The following is a 23,588-nucleotide window of genomic DNA, read 5'->3' as shown; positions in this document are numbered from 1 at the left end:
GTTGCACAGAGTAAAATGAGGAAAGCAGGTGATCTTTATTTCCTCAGGGATTTCAATCAGTTTTAATACTTAGTTACTGTATCTAAATTAAGTAAACCATAATGAAACATACAGCTTCAGGCAGAAACATCGGTAAACTCTGCTTATCAACTTAGTGATGCACTTTCCTCAGTGGAAGTGAGTCCATCCTCTGCAGGACAGCAGCTACTCCTTGCGTGCTTACATATACACACCCTACAAACCATGTGGGCCCTATTATCTAGGCAGAGCTGAGCAAGTTCAAGATTGAGTTTTCCTTTGTTTTGGAGGTTGGAGAGAAGCCCTCTGCTGTTTGAATGTCGCTTTTACTGGCAATTGTACAGAATCTTGAGCACAGATCACTTCCTCTGTCAAATAATTCTTTTTCTCTTTAGAAGAGAAAGAAATAACATGACCTTTACCATTTTTAGTGTTCAGTTTTCCATGTTCATGTTTGCTGTTACCATGCAACTAATTAGTGTATTAAGTTCACAAAAATAAATGTTTAGCTTGTCCTTTAGTGGATGTTTTATGAATGAAGTAAAACCTATGCAGTGCTTGCATACTGCTGCTGTGCTCAGATAGAGAGAAATGGTCAACTTCTACTAGGGGCATTTCATGTGTTGCCCTAGCGCCTCTCTAGTGCTGCAGTGTCCTGGAAGATTTCTCCAGGGTGACCTTAAGTGCACCTTCCCCATCAGCAATGCAGCTGTGAAGGAGGGTGCAGAAAAGAAGAGAGAGAATAATTGTGTACTTCCCCACAGTGACCAGGAACAATGAATGGAAGAGATGTTGTACTGAGTCACAGCTGAGTGTTACAATGTGTGTATGCTGCCTTGGTAAAAACAATGAAATGTCATTTTGTGTCCCTAGCTGTGCATGAGGCAAGTACTGCTTTGTTCTGGAACAATGATGTATCGATCTTGTGTAACTTTGGGTTCTTCAGCTGGCATCTCAAAGCAAAATGGAAATGCCTCTAGGAGTGATGTTGTGCATAATTAAGAGGTAAAATGTATCTTGCTGAAATTTAAGTCCATACTCCAAACTCAGTGTTCTGTCTCCCTCTGTAGGGCTACCCTTTCTGCTAGGGCAGATCATTGTGTTCTAAGGTAGCTGCCTAAGGCTATATCTGGAGCAACCCAGAAGTGTTTCCAAATTTCCAGGCCAGAGGATGAATCCCAGCTGTGTCACAGTGTATATTAGGGAAAAATGTGGCTGCACATGTCCCACTATCCATACATGCAGGACTACACTGCTGGGTGAAGGCTACTTTGTCTTATGGGTAGGTCCACTGAGTGGGATGATAGGCAGCTGCAGTTAAATATACAAGGAAGTCCCAGCTTTCTGAAATGAGTCCAGGCGCTTCTCTGCCTTGTCTACAGGGGAGGGTAATGCCACTCCCTCTGTGACTCTACCAGGTGTGTCACATTAGTTGCTCCGGTGCAGAGAGATGTTCCCAGGAGCAAATGCTGCAGACCAGAGGGTCATTATGTGATTCTTGTAGAAATCTGCCAGATGAGGGTTGTCTGTGGAAGGGAAGTGCATTATCTTCAGAGCATGAATTTTTCCTTAGAAGATGTCTTAGTCTTGGCTGACAACATTTGAATATACTGATCCATCCCTCTGTCTATCTGAACATCCGTATACCAGCCTTTAAGAGTTTCCTTTCCTGATTTTGATCATTCTACTCTGTTCTCAAGAGGAGCTCGGCCTCATGCATACAATGAAAACAATACGCAATGGATTGCCATAAAATAGCTGTGTGGGGGAAGGGGGCTGTGTTATAAGGCGCCTACCCAGGAGATGGCAGCCGAGAGATGGCTGAGTGGGCAGAGCGGGCCCTGGTCTGCACAGGTGCTAGGCTGTGCTGGGAAGTACAGGCCCTTGCTTCGGCTGTTATTCATGGAAGTGCCATTGTTGCTCTCAGGAATGAAGCCTTTAGATTGTTCAACTTTAAACTAGATTTTTGTCATTTCAGCTCACTTTTCCCACAGCTTTTCAAGTAATTTGTAGCTTCATAGACTAGCACATTCATTTGCTCCTTCAAAAACATTGAAAGAACTGCTAAATCTAATTATTAACAAATCGTCTGTGAAAGCAGACAGTGCTGCCCTTTGCTCTTAAAATGCTCTGAAAAACTCAGCCATGAACCTTTCTATTAACTGTCCTGTCGAGGTGATGGAAGAGTTCAGAACAGGCTGATGACTATAAATTACTAATTTCTTTGATTACCCTAGGCCTTTTTTCTAAAAAACAAAGCATAAAATTGACCTTCTCAAGTGTTAGCATCCTGATGTATCTTTATAGCAGTTCTCTTTTAAATGTTCCATTTCAAGTATTTTAAGAGGCAAACATTTTAAAACCTGCTAGCATACCAAAGCCTGTGATTCCATACAAATAATTCACCATAAATGAGAACAGAAAGGTTGACTTTAAAGATAGGACCCAAGTGCTCTGAGGCAATGAAAATGTACACTTAATTACCTTTAAAGGCAATAAAAAGTTGAGGCAGTTAGCTATGGATTTTGAGAGGCATTTTCATACCTTCATTTTCTTTATAACTTGCAAGCTTTTGCTGTAACTCATTTTTGGATGTAAAGTGTAAAATACCCTGGGCTGTAACCCCAGTCAGCAATCCAACCCCACCCAGCCACTTGCTCACTCTGCCCCTTGTGGGATGGGACAGAGAATAAAAAGTGTAAAACAGAAATCTTGTGGGTCAAGACAAAGACAGTTTAATAAGGTAAGTTAAAAACACTCATGCAAGTAAAGCAAAACAAGGAATTGATTCACCACTTCCCATCGGCAGGCAGGTTCAGCTGTCCCCATGAAAGCAGAGCTCTGTCATGTTTAACCATGGCTTAGGAAGACAAATGCCATCATTCTGAACACCCTGCCCTATCTTCTACTTCCCCCAGCTTTATTTGCTGAGCATGACACCATATGGAATGGGATGGGATATCCCCGTGTCTCCTCTCAAATTTTTGTGCAGCCCCAGCCTCCTTGTAGGAGGGGTGAGGAGCAGAATAGGCCTTGGCCCTGTGTCAGCACTGCTCAGTGATAGCTAAAACATCCCCATGTTATCAGTACTGTTTCCAGCACAAATCTAAAACACAGCCTCATATCAGCTACTGCCAAGAAAACTAACTCTACCTCAGTCAAAAGCATTTTTTAAGGAATAAAGCATATTTAAGGAATCTGGCTTTTAATTTTGCGTAACACTGAAACTTGGTGAAATACAGAGTTTTGTGCCTTAAGATTAGGTTTGTCTGGTATTGTGTTATGGAAGTGTTAAAGTTGGTAGCCTACCTGAAAGTTTATGTACTGTTGTTAAAAGTATGGAGGAGTTGAAAGTGGAAATAAAAAGCTCTGTGAAAGAGGCTAATTTTCAAGTGGTACTTACTGACAATACCATCTTCTATCTTCTTTCTATTAATAGCCAAGTTCCTCCCTCTCTTCCTTTGTCACATTGTTCCTGCTGAAATGTTGAATTCAGCTTTTCCAGGGTATGGTGGGGAGTGGCCAGAGTCAGGCATGACATGCTACTGCTGACCAGTTCTGTAAATAGCAAGAAGTGCAAAGACTGGCAGTATGTCATACAATTTTAGATGCCAGTGATGATAACCCCGTGTTTATAGGAAGGCCTATCTGTGGTACTGTTTTAACACCATCTATTCAACTAGAGCTTTTCAAATATTTTACACTAATTTGAGCTGATTTACACTACAATATAGTTTACTGATAGTGTTATACTCCTGGCTATGATCTACAAGACTTCCAAGTCCAGCTTCTCTGTATAGCTAGCAGAGTAATCTCTCTTAGGATTCTCACTGTATGCACTGGAACAAAGACACTTGGCTCCATTTTATGCGGTGCTTTTTTTTTCAGTAGCATTGCTTTGCTTTAGGGTGCTATTTAAAAATAAATGAGTCTGTGTTCAGCAGTAGTCTTGGTTTTATTGGAGTAACGCTGTTAGGCCCTCAGAGAGGCATCATAGTGATACAGTCCCTGCTCCCATAGAGCTTACATACTAGCTTTTAGAAGTCAACATTATTATAAATTCTCTTGTATATCTCAAATTTATACATAGGCTCATATGAAACCAACTCTGATTTTGGACTTGATTCTAGTACTTCAGGAAATCAGCAGCTAGATTTCAAGACCAGAATCAGATGCAACTTGAGTTTGCTGAATGTATTGCTGACTTTTCTTGCTGCAAGCACAAACAAAAGCACATGCTAAAGCTCAAAATTTCAGAATATTTAAAACATGCTGTTTTAAAAAAGTAATCTTAAAAAAAAAAAAACCTTGCACACACAATACAAGATATACATAATATTTCCAGTATTATTTGCAGCTGTGCCAACTTAAAAGTGCAATAGACTCACCATCACAAAAACTGAATTAGCCACTTAAGTATTAATTGTAAAAGGAAAATAAACTAACACCTTGAAGTGGTTAGGATACAAAAAAACTCTTGTTTCCAGGTTGGGGGGAAAATCCTGTTGTCTGGGTCAAAATAAAACCCAGTGAAGACTAGTGAACTGAATCCTTGCTACCTGGCTGATAAACTGTTAAATCCCCAAAGAAGTTGCATGTTGGATATTGACCTGTACCTCCCACCGAAGGCGGAAGAAGGAAATCTGACTGAATTTCCCTTGAAGGCAGCACTGCAAATGAAACATTCTGCCATCTGGTGCATTGTGAAATTCCCTCTCTGCCCTGAAGTGCATGACCCTGATTATGTAGGAACTTCCCACATGTATGGCTGTACAGTTTGTTTTCTTCCACAGAAGTTTACACAAGAATTGAGGCAGACAAATTTTTATCTTTACTTTCTGAGCATTTGCCCTCAAGGTTTATAATTAAAAGTCAGGAGCATATTCTTTAGATTATGTAATTGCTTTTTAAAAAAAAAAACAAAACAAACAAAAAAAAAAAAAAAAAAAAAAAAACAAAACCCAAAAAACAAAACCACAAAATATAACATTTCATAGATACAAAATAAATCCAAAACACATATAAAACTACACTGAGCACAATCCAGCTGTTGCTGCAAATGAAGCTGTTTTTTTGCCAAGAGATGGTTGGCTTCTGACTGATTACTGATTAAAAAAAATTGAGTAAAACGTTCAAATGTGGTCAAGCCTAGTCCCTCAGAAAATAAATGAAAAGTGCCTAAGCATAATTACAATCTATCTCTGAGGAAAAGAAAACATGACTTCAGGTCAAATCAGGCACATTTGAATGTTTTACTCTTGTTCAAGTAAATCACCCCGATTTGGAAACACATCTCAATTGCATGGCAGCATACACAAGGAAAACATACACATCTCCTCTCACAATCAATTATAAGTGTAACTGCCAACCAGGAGAGAGAGAGTTCCTCTGTTTCCAGTCTTACAGCATGAGTCTTTCTAAGATAGACTGAGCTTTCATTATAACCAGGCAGCATAACAGCATGTGATAAACTTGAGATGTCCAACCAAAGTCACCCAAGTGTTGTGCTTAGAGCTCCTTCCAGAGCACTACAGTACTTCACTGTAAAAAACAAAAGTTCATCAAGACATGAACAGGTGGGACCAAATGTGACAGGTAAGGAAGTTGTATTGAACTTTGGTCTCCTGGAGGGCACTGAGATGCTAAGAATTTAAGTGCAGTAAACATTTTACAGACCTTAGATCTTCACTATCCCCTTTTATAACATGCGTAATTCCTCAGTCATCTATCCCCTCTAGTTCACTTTTTACTCTTAGTCTTGCAAAATCTTTCAGTACAGAATTAAAGACAAGATCTTGACTGTCTTCCTTATTTCTGTCAAAAGCCAAACTGGTGTCAGAGGGACTGAGAGCGTAAAGCCCAGCCTAACAGTAATGGTAGTGCTTCTAAAGATGAAATCTGAAAACCATTATGAAATTCATAGTTTCTTCTCAGAGAGAAAGTATAGAGAAGGCAGTTATACATACCATTTGGCAGTATTTCCCCAAAACAATATCCTTCAGTAATGTAGTTGTGACCTTAGTGCAAGAAATATGGTGAACTTTTGGAACACTTTGCCCAACCAGTTGTCCTGTAGCACCCAGACAGACATATTCATACACAGTTCCCAGTTTTAGATTATTAAGACAAAGGTTTGCTGGTGGAAATTGTTTTTCTAAAACAATAAGGATGGAGCTAGTCAATGAAAAAATAAGTTTTCTTCTCCCAGTCTGGAAGCAGTATTCACCACACATTCATCATCAACTTAATAGAAAATGTCCTTTACACATATGGTACTTGTCAACTGAATTACGAATTGATGCTGTTCCACAATAATCTGAAATAAATTGTTCTGTTTCACTCTGCAGTGGATCAAGAGAAAGGTTGCTGGCACAGTATGTTACTGTATACTTCGGACCTGCCAGTTCTAAGGGCTAAGTTTGTTTGAAAGGCAAAAATTTACTAGAAAAGGCACTATAAGTCATTTTTGAAAAAAACAAACTGTCCTGCAGTTACTCTTATAATAGAGTAGAATCTGAAAATATTTTCATCTATAAAGACACTTCCATTAAAAATGTTTAAATGTCACTAAGCTTTAAGGCACTCCAGCTGAAGAACCAACTGGATCACAACTACTGTTGGTAGCTCAGATTTCCTCTTTATCCACATAACTCATCTTCTTCAGTCTTTGTCCTTTGTGAGTTCTGCAATTTCATCAACATCTTCTATATCCTGTGTCATTTTCTCATACTGTCTCTTGAAGAAGCCAAGCTGTGAGAAGTAGTAAAATAACAGCACACTGCAGTCAGTCGTTGATAGTTCATTTCTTAGTTAAGCTAAATACTGTGATGGTAGAAGTGCACATGTGTGCATGCACACACTACTGAGCTGGATTTGTAGACAATTTTTGCCTCTAAAATGAAAGATCTGTGCCATAAACTCCTGCCTTGTGCAACTAAATACCAGAACAGCAGTGCTGATTAGATATTTGTCTCCCTGACAAGATTATAGACATCTCCATGCTGCCTCGGTGTGCCAAAGAGCCCTTCAAACACCAATGCACACAGAAGAACTTCCCTCGCCCCTTTATCTAGGTATCCTTTGTAAATGACTTTTTGCCCTTGCTCTTTCTCTGTTCTTTTGTCTGTTGAGATATATCCTCTCCCTCTTTACTTCTAATCCCCAGCCTTGTCCACTGGGAATATCATGGGCATTCAGAGTTCAGCTAGGGTATTATGGAAGGAGGCAGACAGTGTCAAAAGGAAAAAAGTGAATGCCACTGTTTTGAACAACTGGCAACTCATTTATCATCTTCATGTTGCTGGTTTCTATGAGGACTCATTTCACAAACCATTCTAAAATACATCAAGGGTGTAATGCCAATGAAGTATTATTCACGCCATCAAACTGCAAATGCGGTTTTGTTCCACACCAGAGAAGAGAGTTTCCAGAGAAAACAGCCCAATGTATTTATCCCTTTTTGTTTTTAAGAATATAAACTTACTTTCCACAAAACAGCAACCAATACTAACAGCAAGAGGAGTCCTGCCAATATACTGCCAATCACAACACCGACTGGTATCTCAGCTTTCTCATCTGGTTTCATTATTGTAACTGGGATCTGAAAGCAGAGAGATTGTGCATTAAGGATTAATTTTAACTGCATATGAAGTAGGATTTGTAAACCAAAGATCAAGAATGGCTGGACCCACACATTCCAGGGTCAATGACTAGAACACATCAAGCAATTACAGCCTGTTCACTGGTGTCCATGGGTGCCTGGTTGCACCACCATGGCACACAGCAGTGCTAGGTAAGGATTAGGGGCCCTCCTCATTCCTGGTGATACGTATCAGGCAGAGAACAACCTCTTCCTGACAGCTTCCTGCCTCTCCATTAACAGGAGGCCTTTCAAAGTTGTCCCCATAGTGCACAGACATACCATCACTGCATGAACCAGACATACCTACATGAAGGTGGAGAACAGCCTGGTGTACAGCCCCATCTGCTCAAAAACAGACCTCTGTAGTGTCAGCTGAAGAACTACTTTCCACCAAGCATTGTCAGAGCCCATTATCTGTGGTGGGCAGCTGTAGGAGGCAGTACTAATCACTGAGGCTGGACACTATCATGCACTCACTGCACCTGCTGAAATTTCAACCCTCCTGCTGGGCGGGTACCTCCCTTCCCTGTTCTTCCTACCTCCTGTGAAACCACTAACAGCTTGGTAGATCTCATGTTAATCTGTGTGCTTCTGAGTCAACTGAATGAATGTGCTGTAAGATGTATGGGTCAAACAGGAGCCCTTCTAGTACACTTACACTGGACTACAAGCAATACCAGAGAAGTCCCAGAAGAGCATACGATGTCTGGAAGTTAGTTTTCAGGTGATACCCTATCTAGCTAGATTAGGTATAACCAAATATATATTTACATATAACCTTGTTGCTCAGAGAGACATTGCTGTAATATTTATGAACTGTCAAATCTTTGGATTTAATCTTGGAATGACATGCATTTAGCTGAAGGTTTTTTTTCCTTCCTGAAACATGATAAAATAAGTCACACTGGTTTACTTTCTCTGGGTTGCTTGTCCAGTGCATTTGTCTGGTGTAATTTAATCTTAAGCTTTCTGGGAAACTTGCACTGGAATGACATCTCAGTGATTTAAGCAATTTCTGCTGGAAAGCTCCAGTGTTGTGCTAGGTGTGGCTGTGTGTATTCATTTCACTGAGGCAGGATGGCTTTGTGTATTTGCCAACCAAATGCCCATAATGATGATTCTAGCAGGTTAGTGTCCTGTCCTCCAGCTGGTAGTTCTTTCCAACTTGGAAAAAATCTGAAAGCTTTTATGCAAAAATACCTAAGCAACGTCCCCATATAGCATCACAAGGCAATATTCATTCATTTGGCTAAAAAACAACCTAGCTCATCCAATCTAAAAAGCCAATTTCATACGTATATGCAGTTTGCCTAGTAATGGCTTCTCCATTTGATTAACAGTGAAGTGGCACTGCTGGAAACGAAAATTGATGCCTAAGAAAAAATTACCTTGCCTGAAGTTAAACTGTCTTCAATAAGACACCATGACTGGGATTTACCTCATCTACTGTTGTATCTACAGTACTGTTACTTGACTTCTAAAGGAAGACAGGCTCTCTTAGGGCCTAATTCACTCTAGTTATTTTCAGGATCATCTTTAAGGTGAGATGAATTTCATTTCAGAAATACCTATTCTTTCTATGGATTAAGGTTTATAGAATGGCTAACTCTAATGCGGATGACTAATGCAGACATGAAGTCAGATGAATTCTAGCATGCACATCTAAATTAATAAGGTCAGTACGGAAATAAGGTTGTTCCTGCACTGTGTTGTACTGAAGGCAGTATGAAGGGCAGATTGGATACCTCTGTTGGCCTGACAAGAAGTATGTACGGTGCTGGGTAATGACTCCATGACTGAAGTGTCAAACTGTCTGACCTCGAGAGAACGTACCTCCACAATCTTGGTACATTTATCAAGACTTCTCACAGAGCAAAAGGCTTTTCAGTAAGGATCAAGCTGTAAGCCTTGTCAAAAGCTAAGGTGTTTCTTAGGAACCTGTGGATAACTTTCAGGGTCTGTTCAGCCACTGCCTCAAAGTTGAAGTCCCAGCTGCATATGTATCAATGGCTGACTGATGAATTAACTTTTATTTGTCATTCAAATAATTAAATTCTAGTTCTCCTGAAATAACCAACAGAACTGCTGCTAATGTAGATTTGGTAGTATCATGCTCCAAGTGTGGAAAAATAATTAGTAATACACGTTTTATGAGGTACCTAAAAAGCCTGTGCAGTTACCTGGAATATTTGCATTATGTATGAATGAGTTTCATCTCCTACAGAAATAACACCACGCCACAAAGCCGAAGCACTCAGAACACTTAAAATACTGGCATGTAATTTTTCTGCAAAAACAGGGCATTATTTACAGAACATATTTCCATACATACATCCTTTGCTCTTCAGGAACTGGAGGTTTTCCTGATTACAGGTTTACTTAGAGGTTCTTCACGAGAAATGGTGTGATCCATGAGAAACCAGTGACTAGAAATTGTACTGGATTATGGTCTTACCACAGTGAGACAGAACAATACTAATAGCCTTTGTACATACTTAATTGGATCCTCCATTGTCTTCGAATAGTCTATGCTACATATTCTCACAGATATTTGACTCATTTACTAATTTGTATTTTGGTCTTTGATGGCCTTGATTATTTCTATGGATAAAACAGGCTACTAAATCCTGTAAAAAGAAATCTTAAGATAGTACTGCAAATGGAAGGTGTTTCTCTCAAGACAGACCAAGAGAATAAGGTATCCTTTTTTTTTTTTACACCAGTACCACACTGCTACTTTATTCTTAAAGTGTTTTCTATGTTTGTTTATAGCAGATGGAAAATGTAGCAGAAGAATTCTGTACTAATAAAGCAGTGGCTTGGAGACTTCTCTTGAGATTAGCTGTGTCCACAGTGTCCATATGACAGCCATTCCAAATGCTAAAAATATTCTACACTCTTTTACAAATGAAATTAAGTATATTTTCTGGAGACCTGTGCCAAACATTTGTCTAGAAACATCAAACCATATATGCTTACAGAAGTAAGCAACACTATAAATCACATTTGCAAACATGTTTTCCAGAGCTCATTTATCTACAACAATTAAGTCCATTGCAGAAAGAAGTCCAAATTTTCATCCTTTCATAAACAGGATGCTATACGAATTTCAGAAGTTTCTAACTGACTTTTTCTGATAGCTCTACAATTTATTTGAGACCTGCAGGTTTTAACTAGGTCTAGTTTATATAGCAGTTAGCTGAAATGAAAACATTTTAGTAACTTAAGGGAGGTTTTATACAGTCAGAAATATACATTAGTTCTACACAATCAAATTGCTATGTACTCCTAAAAGACACTGAAAATTAAAATCATCACTTTAATACAGTAAAAGAGAAGTTGAAAAAATATACTTATCTGTCACTTACAGTTAGGGTATTCTCTCCAATTATAAATAACTCAGGGTTATGTGTATCAATTTTTGCTTCTATAGAGAGTTGTAATTTTTGGAAAGTTAACTGAAAGAAAAGATTAAAACAACTGTAAAGCTCTGTTATAAGGCAAATCATTTAGAATGCAGACATCCTAAGATGATTCTCTTGTTTTGAAATGAAGATCAGAACCAGAAAGAACCCACAGTATTAAGAATATTAAAATTCTCTTTTTATTTGTCCCTCGCTACCACATACATCAAAGTAACAAAGTATCAGTAATCCACACTTAGCAATGACACTGGGGAACTGGTTTTTTTCTTTCTTTAACATACAGTTCAAGAAAAACAGAAGGAATTGTTTATATAACCCTTTTTATAGTTATTTCAAAGTTGTCACTGCTGCTAGCAGGGAAGAGATGAGGAAAAATAACAGTGAGAAAGGGAGACAGCAACAGAAGACAGATGGGAATAAATCTCTGGCCTTTGAAAGAAATGGAAACTGGATGTTCTTTTACTCCCCTCCCTCACCTCTATCCAATGCTTCTGTTTTTCCCCATTTATTTTTTTCCTATCACTATGTGTTTCCACTTCTCATATCCTGACATGGCTCTCTCAGCTTAAACAGAGAAGACGACAAAAATCTTAAGCCAATTCCCATTTGAAAAGGGACCTTGTGCCAGATCCCACTTCCCTCTGTGGATGTATTGGGAGGAAAGCAGGCACCAACAGCTCACTGCTGCTTTTCTCCTATAGCACCAGGAATGGCCTCAGATTCGTGGGAGCACAGGAGCACCTGCCTGCTGAACCAAATGCATTTTGCCTCCTCAGCCATTCCTCTGTGGCATGGGCAGGTACCACAGGCTTGACACAGGAAATATGGGCAATCGTGGGTCTGCAGCAGCTCACACACACCAAATTGACTGCCCCTGACCGTAAGTTATTGTACCTCTGCGCTGTGGCCATCTGCCCAAGTGGTCTGTTCTGCACACCTAAAAGTTTAGAAATCCATCTTAGTGCTACTCAAGGAACCTCAATTCCTAAACACATCTTTTCCTTGCTTAGCAGGTACTTGCAAGCTCACTATGCCCTTCTTGAAGAATGGCTGATTGCCACTAAATAAAACGGTTGATGATGTGCACTACCGAGTGAGTGCTTTCAAGATTATTTGAAGTTTGACAATCAAATATAAAATTACAAAATGGGAAATGCAAGGAAAACTCGCATTTCAGTAGTAAACAAATTATTCAGCCAGTAGTAAACAAATTATTTCCACTCACTTTCTTGTGAGGGTAGCAACCTTTTGTTCAGGTCTCCCCTGGCTCTGTACTAACAAAAGGTCTTGACCCAGATGATTTAAAAAATACAAACTTTAAAGACAGACACTTTCTGTTGCACACTTGCATAATGCACTTTGCAATATCAACCTGACCTTTTCCTCTCAAGAGCTGAATGCTGACAACAGCCCTGCTGTTAAATGTCAATACCTGCCACAAGACTTGCCAGACAAACTAAGGAGAGTGCGTCATGTTCTTGATGCTCTAGGCAAACCCAGGACTCCAAGACTGTTTGGTTGGTTGCCTAGCTAAGAAGCAAACATGGTCTAACTTCAAAAGTCTGTTAACTCAGGATGAGTTATAACCCAGAGGACACATGGTGATTTAAAATGGGAAAGCCAAGATATTACTGATAGATATTTTTAAGCATCCTATAGGTCTCTTGGACTGTTTCTTTGTCACCTACTCTAATAAAAAGAAAAAATCAATTAAAAATGTTTTCCACAATTTTTGTAACACGTAAAACTGGCAGCACTAACAATGCATTTTGATGTGACTTAAAATGATCACTATGTAGGCTGTGATGTTCAAAAACTCAAAGCACCATTATTTGAGAGGCTATGATGATACTCAATATACTCAGAAGATTGTACTCTGCTCTCCTATGATGAACTCTGTGGAAACTGTAGTTTCTCTTGAATGAATTTAACAGATGTAGGAAATGGTTTTTGCAGCTATTAAGGTTGCATTATCACAGTACTTTCTTAGATTGTGTGCTGCACTGAAGTTTTACCAGCTCTGTTATGCAGCCTCACTACTTTACTTTTAGATTCTAAAGTTTTCAATCTGGAAAAACACCCAGACCAATGGGAAGTAAAGGAAGGTTATTCTAAATTGTAAGGTTTCTTTATTGAACTTTGAATATTATTAGGAGTTCTGATATACTTTGAGTATTGCATCCCTCATAAAGATGCAGCTGATACTCACAGCAGCAAAGGTTCCATTCCAGATTTGGGTGGACACATTCACAAAGTACTCTCCCTTCAGCATAATGTCTTCCAGTTTGCATGTGATGACACTGCACTTCACATTCTTACAGTTCTTCCAGGGGAAGAAGCAAGAAGAGGTAAGAACATGCATTAAAAATACATTTTAAAAAAATATTCCTTTAACATCCAGACTTTTTTGCCCTTGTTTTTGCCATTCTATGCCTACAAATTAAGTGCTTGCAGGGTGAGAAGAATGTGCACGTTTTCTTCTATGTAAAGCAGATGTAGTATGGGTGAAAACATCCATAGGTTGAACTCCTGCACTGCAAATGCAGAATGCCACCCCATCACAGCTTTCCTCACAAGTACAGCAAGGGGCTTATGAGGATCAGCTCTCCATCCCTGTCCTGCTTACTGCAAGCCAGAGTCTTACTCACCAGTTCTTTGGAAGTTCTGAAGTTCTCTTTTGTGAAAGATGGAGAATAAGGTCTTTTACTTATTTGCAGTGGATTTATCTGAGCTTCACAAGTAACACCTCTGGCCTAGGAAAGATGGCAGGAATGAGACTGGATAACATCATACTCAGGAATTTATAGTCATCTTAACAATATACACTTCTGGGATGAGATGGTGGCTGTGAAAGGCTTGACTTGAATTATATAACACTGAACTCTTTAGGAACCTAAGAGAGACTGTATGTAGTTCCGGTCAGAATTAAATGGCTTTTAAGGTGATTTTTTTTTTTTTCCCTTAGATGGACCTCAAGGGTTCATCCTAATCTAAAAATTCCATTTTTAGGATAACTTTTCCAGGAACTTGGAGAATGACAAAACTGAAAAGATCCAGAATCACACAAAAACTCAGTTGGGGATGTAACCACCTCTGGCAAGTAATAGGCTACTACAGTGATCACATCGTGGTCCTCCCTTTATGGGGAAGGGACAAGGAGAAAGGGCATGGATTCTGTAAAGGGAAATAATTATGTTTATAGTACTGATCAACCCCTAAAATACAGTTCGGTTCTACACCTGATCTGTGGTGACCGCAGTGAGGTACATCAATGGGTTGTCTTTACTGGTCAGTTCTGGAAGATAGATTTTTACAGATGCCATCTTTATTGGAATACTTCCTGTTGTTACCTGCAAAGCAAATAACTTGGAGTTAATTCAGGTAGCTGTGCTTATATATGCGTAAATTATGTGATATTGCAAGAAAATCAGAAATCATGGGTGAGTATGGAAGATCTGGACTCCTTTTGCATCAATATTTTTTGTACTAAGACACTACAATAGGAGTTAAATTATGTGAATAGTAAAGTAGAAAGAGTACAGTATAGCTTCAGGTTCCTGTCTTTTTCCTTAGTAAAGCTCATATTAACTGCATGAAATATGTTTTGAAGAGCAAATATTTTGCCACAGCCAATAGGCCTGTTTAGTCCTTTGGAGTAGCAGTTACAGGAATGTAAATGGAACATAATTTAAGTTTCTTCCACGTTGCATATTTGGATCTAAGTTTTTTCTGAGTTATGTAATAAGTGCTGTGATTTGGCTAGCTCTTGCACCTGGTTTGAGCACTTAACCCTCGCCAAACTTCAAGTTTCAAAGTTCCAGCCTGCAAAGACTTGTTTTCCTATATCAAGTTGGCAGAAGACTCTGTGAAAAAACAGTCTGAGTTGGCCTAAAGTTAAGCATTAACCATCTTCTAAGTATGTAAACAGTGTGGGACCAATTCCTCCCCCATTCTACTTGTGCAGTAATTGCAAATGTCATCTTTAACCTTATGAAGACTCCAAGCATTTATTCCCCATCTATGTACAATCTTTTTTCTTATTTGACCTATTCAAAAGCCTCAAAATCATGTTTTTTCAACTAGATTTTGAGAGCAGGCTACAGAGGGAGCTAAGGCAACTTCTCGAACCAGAACCAAATACATTTACTAACCTTAACTGAGAAGTTGAATGTGGGGCCAATATCTTCAAAATTATTCACAGTGGAAGGAATGTTATGACCAGAGTATACTTCATAGAAGTTGATGTTGGCAAGCCTAGTTAACAACCAAAAAACAATACATTTCAATTTGGCAGCTGCTTTGAAAACATATGTTACTGGATATTCCTTTGTGAAACAGGTCAGAAGTACAGTCAGAGGAAAAATCAGTCACTTGTACTGCTGTTTGAATTTTAAAAAGTTGGCTAAGAAAATACACAGTTCACTGAAGCCCAAAGCTGGAGTGAGAGTGTCAAGGTAAGACAGGAGAGCTGTGGGGGGCACAGGCTCTGCTCAGGCTTCTGGACCCTGTAGTGTTTCAGTGCCATATTGCAAAGCTCCTGTCCTGGGCACAAACTGCAACTTTCAGCCTTGCAGCTGCCTCCTTCCTCAGAAAGGGCCCCCTTAATGGTCCCTGGATAAACCTATAATGGCAAATACTAACAGACTCTGACGGAGATCCTGGGCCTTAATGTCATAGACCACAGGCAGCCTTGTTTTCACACTGCCTGTGTTTGTAAACACACATCACCTTGCTTGTGTACATGGTCCATATCGCATAGCCCTCAGTCCTCTCTGGGTCACTTTCTTTAGTAATTATGAGGTCTAAAATCCCAAATTTCCGAAGTAACGTGAGGGTGGTTTCAGCACACCAAAGCATGTGTGTGACAGAAGGACATGGTGCAAGGGCCTGTGGGTGCTCAAGGAGCTCATCCAGTTGGAACCATGCTGAAAGACAATGAAAGCACCCCTATGCAACGCATCACATCCACATGCCTGCTACCTGTGAGCAGCTCCTCTGCTGAATCATCCCAGAACTGCGTCTGCTCTTCGTTATTAGCTTTTTTTACAAGGCAGTCAAATTTGAGCAGTCAAAAAGCAAGTTGGTGGTGAGTTAACACCAATTAGGGGCTATCACAACTCTTACATCAACTCCTCCTGTAATACAAGCTGCAAATCCCTCCTCTTTACCATTGCTGCTCTCTGTGTTTAATCTGGGTAACATCTGCACCTACAGTCCCAAATTAACATGTGTGCAGTCTCAATATGGTGCTTCCTGATCAGTTGTGGTCCTCCATATCACACTGTGGATCCTCTTTGATTCTCCATACTTCCTCCCATGGGCCTTAACTGGAAGGGCCTCCTCATAGGGACTCCAAGGAAAAGCCACATGACACATTTTCTGCTTCCTTATTGCTGAAGACTCCAGTCTTTCCAAGATGCACAGTGTCACCGTCCTTGTCCTTGCAGGAGTCAGCTATAAGACTTATTCCTACATCTTCTCCTAGAAACTTTGGAGATTATCCCTAAAAAGGCTTCACTTCAGCAAGACAACAAATTTTCTCAACCTTTGTATTTTAAGGTATTGCTCCTCAGCTATTATATTTAGTTCCAGATAAATACTTCCTAACTCAAAGAATGTAAATTATATTAGGGCTTAATATGTACGTCATTTAGTTCTTTTAGACTGATTATCTCCAAAATAAATAATCCTTTTCTGGTAGAAGGTATTCCTTCATGCCTTGACTTGCATATGAAATTGCATTTTCTCATACTCAGGAGGTGCACCTGAATTCAACACCCTGTTTTTTCCTTTTATAGATGCCACACCTTGCCTCTTCTGAAACACTGCATTTTAGTTCATACTTCTCAGCTAATTAAATTTGCTTATTCAAGTTTACACCATCTGAATTTCCTAAGAAGCTACCTAAGTTGCTATGCTAGTCCCTATACAGATGATCCTGCAGTCTCTGGGCCTCTGCTACCTTTATTAGAAACATTCTGCTTCTGATGAGGTCGCACAGCTTTCTCAGGGAGTTGAAAGAACTTGCACTGCTGACTCAAATGCTCTTCTGCAATAATCTCCAAAATTCTGCGTGACTCTAGAACTGGTGCACCAAGTCAACGAGCCTCCAGTACTCCAAAACTGCTTCTGCAAAGCAGGTTATAACATTTATCTTCTATGCTGTAGTCCCTATTCCAGCTCAGTCATCCTACACAGCAGCCAACAGTTCTCACAGCTATAGTGATCCTTGAATATTAGTTTCCTAAATCCATTGTTGCTGTGCATTTTTAAGCAGCTTTTGCTTTTTCAAATTTCTGTAATTCTTTGAATAACTACTCTTTATTTTCTATCAGTTTGTATTTACTAATTTTTTAATGATTTGGGATGCAAAAGAATTTTTTCACCGGAAATTGGTAACCAAGTGCATCAAATGTAACTGCACATAGTTTATCCTAGACTATATTCAGTACTTGGAAAAGATAGTAAATATTTTCTTTGATAAGAAGTAAATATCCTACTTTGATACAAGTGTCAAACCAGTGTATTTTTGTTTCAGTTCAAATGTAAGTTAGACTGTAACTGAAATGATTATATTTTGGAACAGACTAATTACTGCTTGAGTGCATCCCAAATCATGGGGGCTTTCCAGGGCCCAAAATAAGAGCTTTCAAGGGCACAATATACAGATCAGTCTTAAAGGGATTTTTTTGTTCGTCTCTCTCCCCCTGCCCACTCAGCTTCCTCTCCTTAAAAATCACCCTTCCCAGGGTGAATGCTCCCTCTTGGAACAGGCCAACTGGCCTTCTGAAAGGAGAGGAAAGGGCTAGCACCAGGCAGGGAAGGGGTGTGTGTGAGCCAGAGTCTGGTGGGGTGCATGGGAAAACAAGGGGTACAGCTCCCAGTGCCAGTGCAGCTGCAGCAAGGGGGAATCTGCCATATACTTCAGATTTTAGTTCAAATCTTTATCTCAAACTGCAAAAAAGTTTATAATTTTGGCCTCGGTTCAGCAGAGTTGTCCATAGTTTTTTTCTTTTTTAATTCCCTTCCTTTGCTGAGAGTTTGGGTTGGAGCGTATTTTTCCTTGTGCTGTTGCTCTTTTGTTTAGATCATTTTAACTCCTGGTTTGATCCAATGTCATTACATTTAAGCCCAGAGGTCCAATCTTATTATACTGTAAATACTATTTGCATTATTTATATTATCAAGACTAGAAGTACTGTTTGGCTTTTATACCAATTGCATTCATGTGACCATCTGTAACAACTATGCAGAGGTAAACGTGGATGCACAACTTCCATAATTTTTTACATGATGTTGGAAGGACATACAAATCTGCTACTACTAATGAAGTGGGAATTTCTTATGACTTCCAAAACAAACCCCCAAAATCTTCAGTATATTTTCAGTGGCTTTTCAAGACTGTTACTGTATTCAAGTACCTTGACAAAATGCCAGTTACTCTTGACATTATTCAGCATACCTTGTTAAGTGAATTTCTGCATCATATCTCAAAGGAATTGATAAGATGACCTGGTTGTCCAATTCTTGCTGTTCCTTACTTTCACTGTTCATCAAAAGACATTTAAGTGTTATAATATTGTTTTGTACAGATAAAGTATTAATACATAACTTGTTTTCATATGATTATATACTTTACCTCAATGCACGAAAGCTTATGTCTGCCACATTCTGAAGATTTTTAAGGTTAAAATCAAAGCTAATATCAAAGGATACCTATGCAAGAGACAAGGAACACATACTGAGTTGATGGTGCAACATCCAAAGGCCTTCCCAATAGCGCCATAATTATTCATATGTGCAACAATCTAGAACTCCCTCTGTATCTGAATTCTCCACGGATTTCTCTGTAATATTTCAGTAGTTTCTTACTACTCCAGAGTTGATTTTTTCTTGTGTTCCCCTACACATTGGCATCTTACATAAACAGCTATTTGCATTTAAAAACTGTGTACAACTAGCTACAATTTGGAACAAAATGTGTTGAGGATTCCTTCAATTACATGCTTTTAAACTCTAGCACTGACACAAGCTTGTGTTTACTCTTTTCTTTCATTTGTTGTGGCAGGTCCACTTTGACCAATTCCATTAAAAATTCAGAATGAACTTAACTTTTTATATGCAATTTTTTTTATATAATTCTGCATTCCCTACCACAGACTATTACATTTCTATTCTTTCTAGCAAGTTTCTTGTTGCTCCAGTTGATTGTGTTAGAGGCTAGAACCCTGTTTCTGTTCTGCCCTGTAATAAGAGATTCCATAAAACCACGAGATTCATAAAACCATGGATATCCTGAGGTTTATGATATATATGAAAAAAAGATGTAAGATCTATCCTAAGGCTGTGTGGGCCACCCATCTCTCAGACTGCTTTCTTGGAGAGATGAGATTCACAGAGCAGGTGAGGGAGTTACCCCAGGTTCACGCTGTAGGAGGGATTTGATGGGAATTGTGCTCAGTTTCTCAGCAGCCTGCACATGATGCTCTATGCTTCTTGGCCCCCAGCCTTCACCCTCCAAAAGTTACCTTGCTGCAGCAGCATTTGAAAACTGTGGGTTGTGATAAATGTGCTTTGAAAGCCTTTTTTTCCTTTAGTCTGACAGGAAGTCACAGAAGTTTAACCCTTGGTTTGCTTCTTTTAATGCCCCTGTTGTCAAATCTAAGAAATCTTCATCAGCAGTAAATGCAGATTTAGGGGTAAACAACAGTAAAAAAGGTTTTGGATATCATTTAAGGTTATGTAAACATGCTAGCTGTACCTGTTGTCCTGTTCTGAAAACAGGATAGCTTGTTTGGCAAATGACTGTACTTTGTGCTGTTCCTGTTTGACATGAGACTTCAGTCCCATCACTCTGCAGAGAAAACAAGCAGAAATGTCATCTTAATATCAGGTTTGGATAAAGCAGAGAGGCAATTCCTGGTCTGTATCTTCAACAGCACAGCTATTATACTAAGGTAAAAAGAATAGGTGTTATGGCCGTAATTCCTCAAGATGCAGCAGATGGGTGGAGCATAGACAGAGCCAGGAAAAAGGCAGGAGAAAGGTGAGACAAGGACCAGTCCCATGCAATTCCTTGTGACCTGTAAATGATCTTGTTAGAAGTTAGTGCTGGGCTTGGAAGAAGGAATACAGGCCAGAAAGTACAGGTCACCTCCAGCATTAACCTCTCCAGAACTTTTTCACAGAATTTTTACAGAACTTCTGCAGACATATTTACTCAACCCTAGAGCAAGATAAGTACCTTCAGTGTAGAAGTTAAGAGTGCAAAGGGCAATTCTATCATACTTTCTGTAGGAAAATCTAGAAAAGAGTTTGCTTACAACTTTGCAGAATATTTGGCATGTTACCATCCTTATATCAAACTCACAGACCATAACCAGTTATCAACCCTTCAAAAAGAATTCATTAAAATGTACAGTCTTTTGTAAAAAAGCATTCCTAGCAGACATTTACCATTCATGAACTGTACTAAGAAAAAAAACCCTCAAAACAAAACCCATACATACTCAGCTTATGCTTTTCTTCCTGCTTTGAAGCATACACGTTTTTGGTTAAAGCTTCACTTGCAGGCTGAAGTACTAAGCAAATGGGTTTTTAAAGCAAAAGAAAATCCCAGCTCCAGTGTGGTCTTTTGGCAGGAGTGGCATGAGCAATTTTGCTGCACAACAGGATAGGGAGGTAGAGGGGCACCCTCAGTGCTGTGCGTAGTATTTCTGCCAGTTCATTGTTCAGAATAATGCTGCTCTTGGGCAGTGATGAATGCTATCCCTCCTCTCCCATCAGTATAGGGATTGCTCTGGATTTCACCCCTAGGATTATCACGCACCTCTCCAGTAGCAGCCTGACCACATAAGCCAAGCACTGAAGTATGCATTTCATCCCTCAAGAATTGTTTGGGAGCAACAACTGTGATTATAGATATACTGCATTCCCCAAAATAGTATGGGTAATTCCTCTTTTTCCCCTTTTCTAAGATGAAATTTGTTAGAAAAAGAGCTTCTGGTTTAGCAATCGTGTCAGTCTGATTAACTGTCTAGCTGGAACACATGGCCTTGGCAGTAACACTGTTTCTAAATCCAAAGTCTGTGCTTTTAAGAAAGCATCAGAAAGATGCTGCATGACTGATTTATCAAATTCAAATTCCCTGTGGCACAGGAACTGCATCAGGCACATTGCTGAGAATTACGTAGAAGATGCCTAAAGTGAGGAAAAGATGACTGAAATACTGAGATGAGGTCAAACTCAACAAGTTGCCAACTTTTATGCTGAGTTGGCAGTATTTCTCCTTGACCTAAAGAAACTGATATGCTGAGGGAATAATTCTGGTATCCAAGAAAATAAACTGGGAGAGAGGTTTGCACACACATTTTTTCCTGGCATAGGCACTACTAGAAAGAAAATAAAAAAATTTTCTGAGAACCTCAAAAATCAGGGGCAGTAATAGAAACAGGTTGGGTATTACGCACCGGTAAAGACGACGAAGCAAAAAACAAGTTGTCTGAAAATGTAGCCTGGATTCTGGTGTTATATGCATTTTCCTTTTTATTTCTCAATTTCACATTGAACGTTAGTCTTCTGTTTTTGCTGCTAACAACAAACTGTTGTTTGCTGTTGGAAAATAAAGTCCATTGTTGTAAATAGAGATACTAGAACAGCTGTGGATGAGGAAAAAGTATTGCCTATAGCCAACAACAAATAACAAGCACAGCAAGACATTTCCTACATTCTATGCTGTTAAATGCTCTCCTTTGTAAACCCACTGGCATAAGAAATTCTATGATGCTGTTCCCTATATCCAAATGGAGTTAGTATCTTCTCAAACTGCTGGACCTTGACTTTGTATGGTCAAAGTCACTTTGCTGAATTGTCAAGGGCTTTACTCTGGTGGGAAGGTGGGCAGAGTGGGTAGCAGACACGGAAAGCAGCTCCAGGAAGAGGTAACCCTGTCTCTGTGTACTGTACATGTATGCATATATCTGCTATGGACTTGGAATATGTGCTGTCCTGCACAGCCCACTGCAGGGTCCTTGCTGCTCTCCCATTGTGCTCCCTTTCCTAAAAGCAGCCAGTCAGATGTAATTCTTCTGAATACTTCGTGTCCTCATCTCTAAGGTACCAACACTTGGGCTGGTCTAAGCTGACAAGAGTCCTAGTTCTATATTTGTGTTCCTATCTTACTTCTTTTTCCTAGTTTAGATTTAGATCCAAATGCCATTTTTATCACAGCTATTTCTAAACAGATGTTGAACTAGAAAAGCACTTTCATCCAGAAATTGATCCAAAGCCTGCAGGCAAACTGACTGCTAAAAAGCTAATACTGCACCCTAACAATTCCACTGACTCAGCTCTTACCCATCCTCTGCCTTCCGCTGAACATTCAGATCAAGATCACAGATACAAAGTTCATCTTCACCACAGTCTTTAACAAAAGGAATCTAGGAAAAACAAAAGCATTTTCTTAATGACAGGGCTCAACTTTTAACATTATCTGCAGACACTAGAGGGCAAACACCCTTGAGGTAAAGCATGTTCTTGGTTTGCAAATAAGAAAGTACCTCTGAAAGACACTAAAAATTCTTGACGCATGAACAAGTTAACACTGAATAAGGTCATGCTACATGTCAACTGATCCAAAAGAATGATACAGACATGTTATTTTTAACCCACAACAAAGGTGATAAAATCGAATTACTTTCAACTCTCTTTTATGTACTCTTTTATCGTAGGATAAACTCACTTAAAAGAATTAATCTTTGTCATCAACTAAAAGTTTACATCAACAGTGACATGGCTGAATCAACATGCATGTTATGCAAAGGTGGCTGATGTTTGTGTGTGTGACCAAGCTCATGCCATGCAGGCGAAAGTGTAAAAGGAATCAGGGGACACCTCCAAATGTGACTTAACTAGAAAAAAGTTTTCACTTGTGTATACCTTTTCGGTGTTTGTGGGGGCCACACATTATGGATATATATATATATATATATATATAATATATCTAGTCATGCATTTCTCAACAGCAAGTCTGCATACTTACACTATAGGCCACAGATGCAGGAGAAGATATATCAAGGACAGGGCTGGAGGCAGGATTTGCAACGCCAATATCAACACGCAAACTAAGTGAGTTCACTGCATCTGAAGGTTCCTGTAAACACATGATTCAGATGATAGCTGTCAGCACAGAAAACAGGGTAAAACTGGCAATTCTATCACATATTGAGAATGTATAGTAAAATAATATTTCCTCTAAACAAGAAGAAGCAACAGTTTAAAGCTTTATTTCTTGATGAAAATCATTTTGTGAGATTGCCTAGTGTGGATTCCTCTAGCTCAACAGTTTTCAGTGCCATTGCCATGACTCTGTACATCAAAGTCACTTCTGAGGCTTAGGAACGTGCATATTATCTGCAGCTCTAGGAGATGGTCATCAAAAGCCATCATTCATTGTTATCTGACTGCAGAAGTCAAATTTCTGTTCCACTCTGCCTTACCATCAC

The 23,588-nt window shown here is 39.3% G+C and overlaps 1 protein-coding gene across 2 annotated transcripts in view; it reads right to left on the bottom strand.

Moving 5' to 3' along the window:
- Nucleotides 1-3,954: 3,954 nt before the first annotated feature.
- The window catches only part of ITGA2 (integrin subunit alpha 2), a 67,517-nt gene continuing 47,883 nt past the window's right edge, over nt 3,955-23,588 (bottom strand). For both annotated transcript variants that reach the window (XM_050328572.1, XM_050328571.1), the window contains 13 exons: nt 23,126-23,236; nt 22,441-22,523; nt 21,555-21,696; nt 19,847-19,939; nt 18,725-18,801; nt 18,548-18,631; nt 15,237-15,339; nt 14,325-14,435; nt 13,734-13,838; nt 13,295-13,408; nt 11,029-11,118; nt 7,502-7,618; nt 3,955-6,768 (listed from right to left, as the gene is read on the bottom strand). In XM_050328572.1, the coding sequence (XP_050184529.1) occupies nt 6,679-6,768; nt 7,502-7,618; nt 11,029-11,118; nt 13,295-13,408; nt 13,734-13,838; nt 14,325-14,435; nt 15,237-15,339; nt 18,548-18,631; nt 18,725-18,801; nt 19,847-19,939; nt 21,555-21,696; nt 22,441-22,523; nt 23,126-23,236 (1,320 nt within the window). In that variant the 3' untranslated portion in view covers nt 3,955-6,678. The remainder of the gene's footprint in view (nt 6,769-7,501; nt 7,619-11,028; nt 11,119-13,294; nt 13,409-13,733; nt 13,839-14,324; nt 14,436-15,236; nt 15,340-18,547; nt 18,632-18,724; nt 18,802-19,846; nt 19,940-21,554; nt 21,697-22,440; nt 22,524-23,125; nt 23,237-23,588) is intronic.

The sequence above is a fragment of the Myiozetetes cayanensis genome, unplaced genomic scaffold, assembly GCF_022539395.1.
Source record: "Myiozetetes cayanensis isolate MyiCay16 unplaced genomic scaffold, myiCay2020 scf4, whole genome shotgun sequence".
Lineage (NCBI taxonomy): Eukaryota > Metazoa > Chordata > Aves > Passeriformes > Tyrannidae > Myiozetetes > Myiozetetes cayanensis.
The sequence above is the reverse complement of the archived record's forward strand: the minus strand, read 5'-3'. Positions and strand labels throughout refer to the sequence as shown.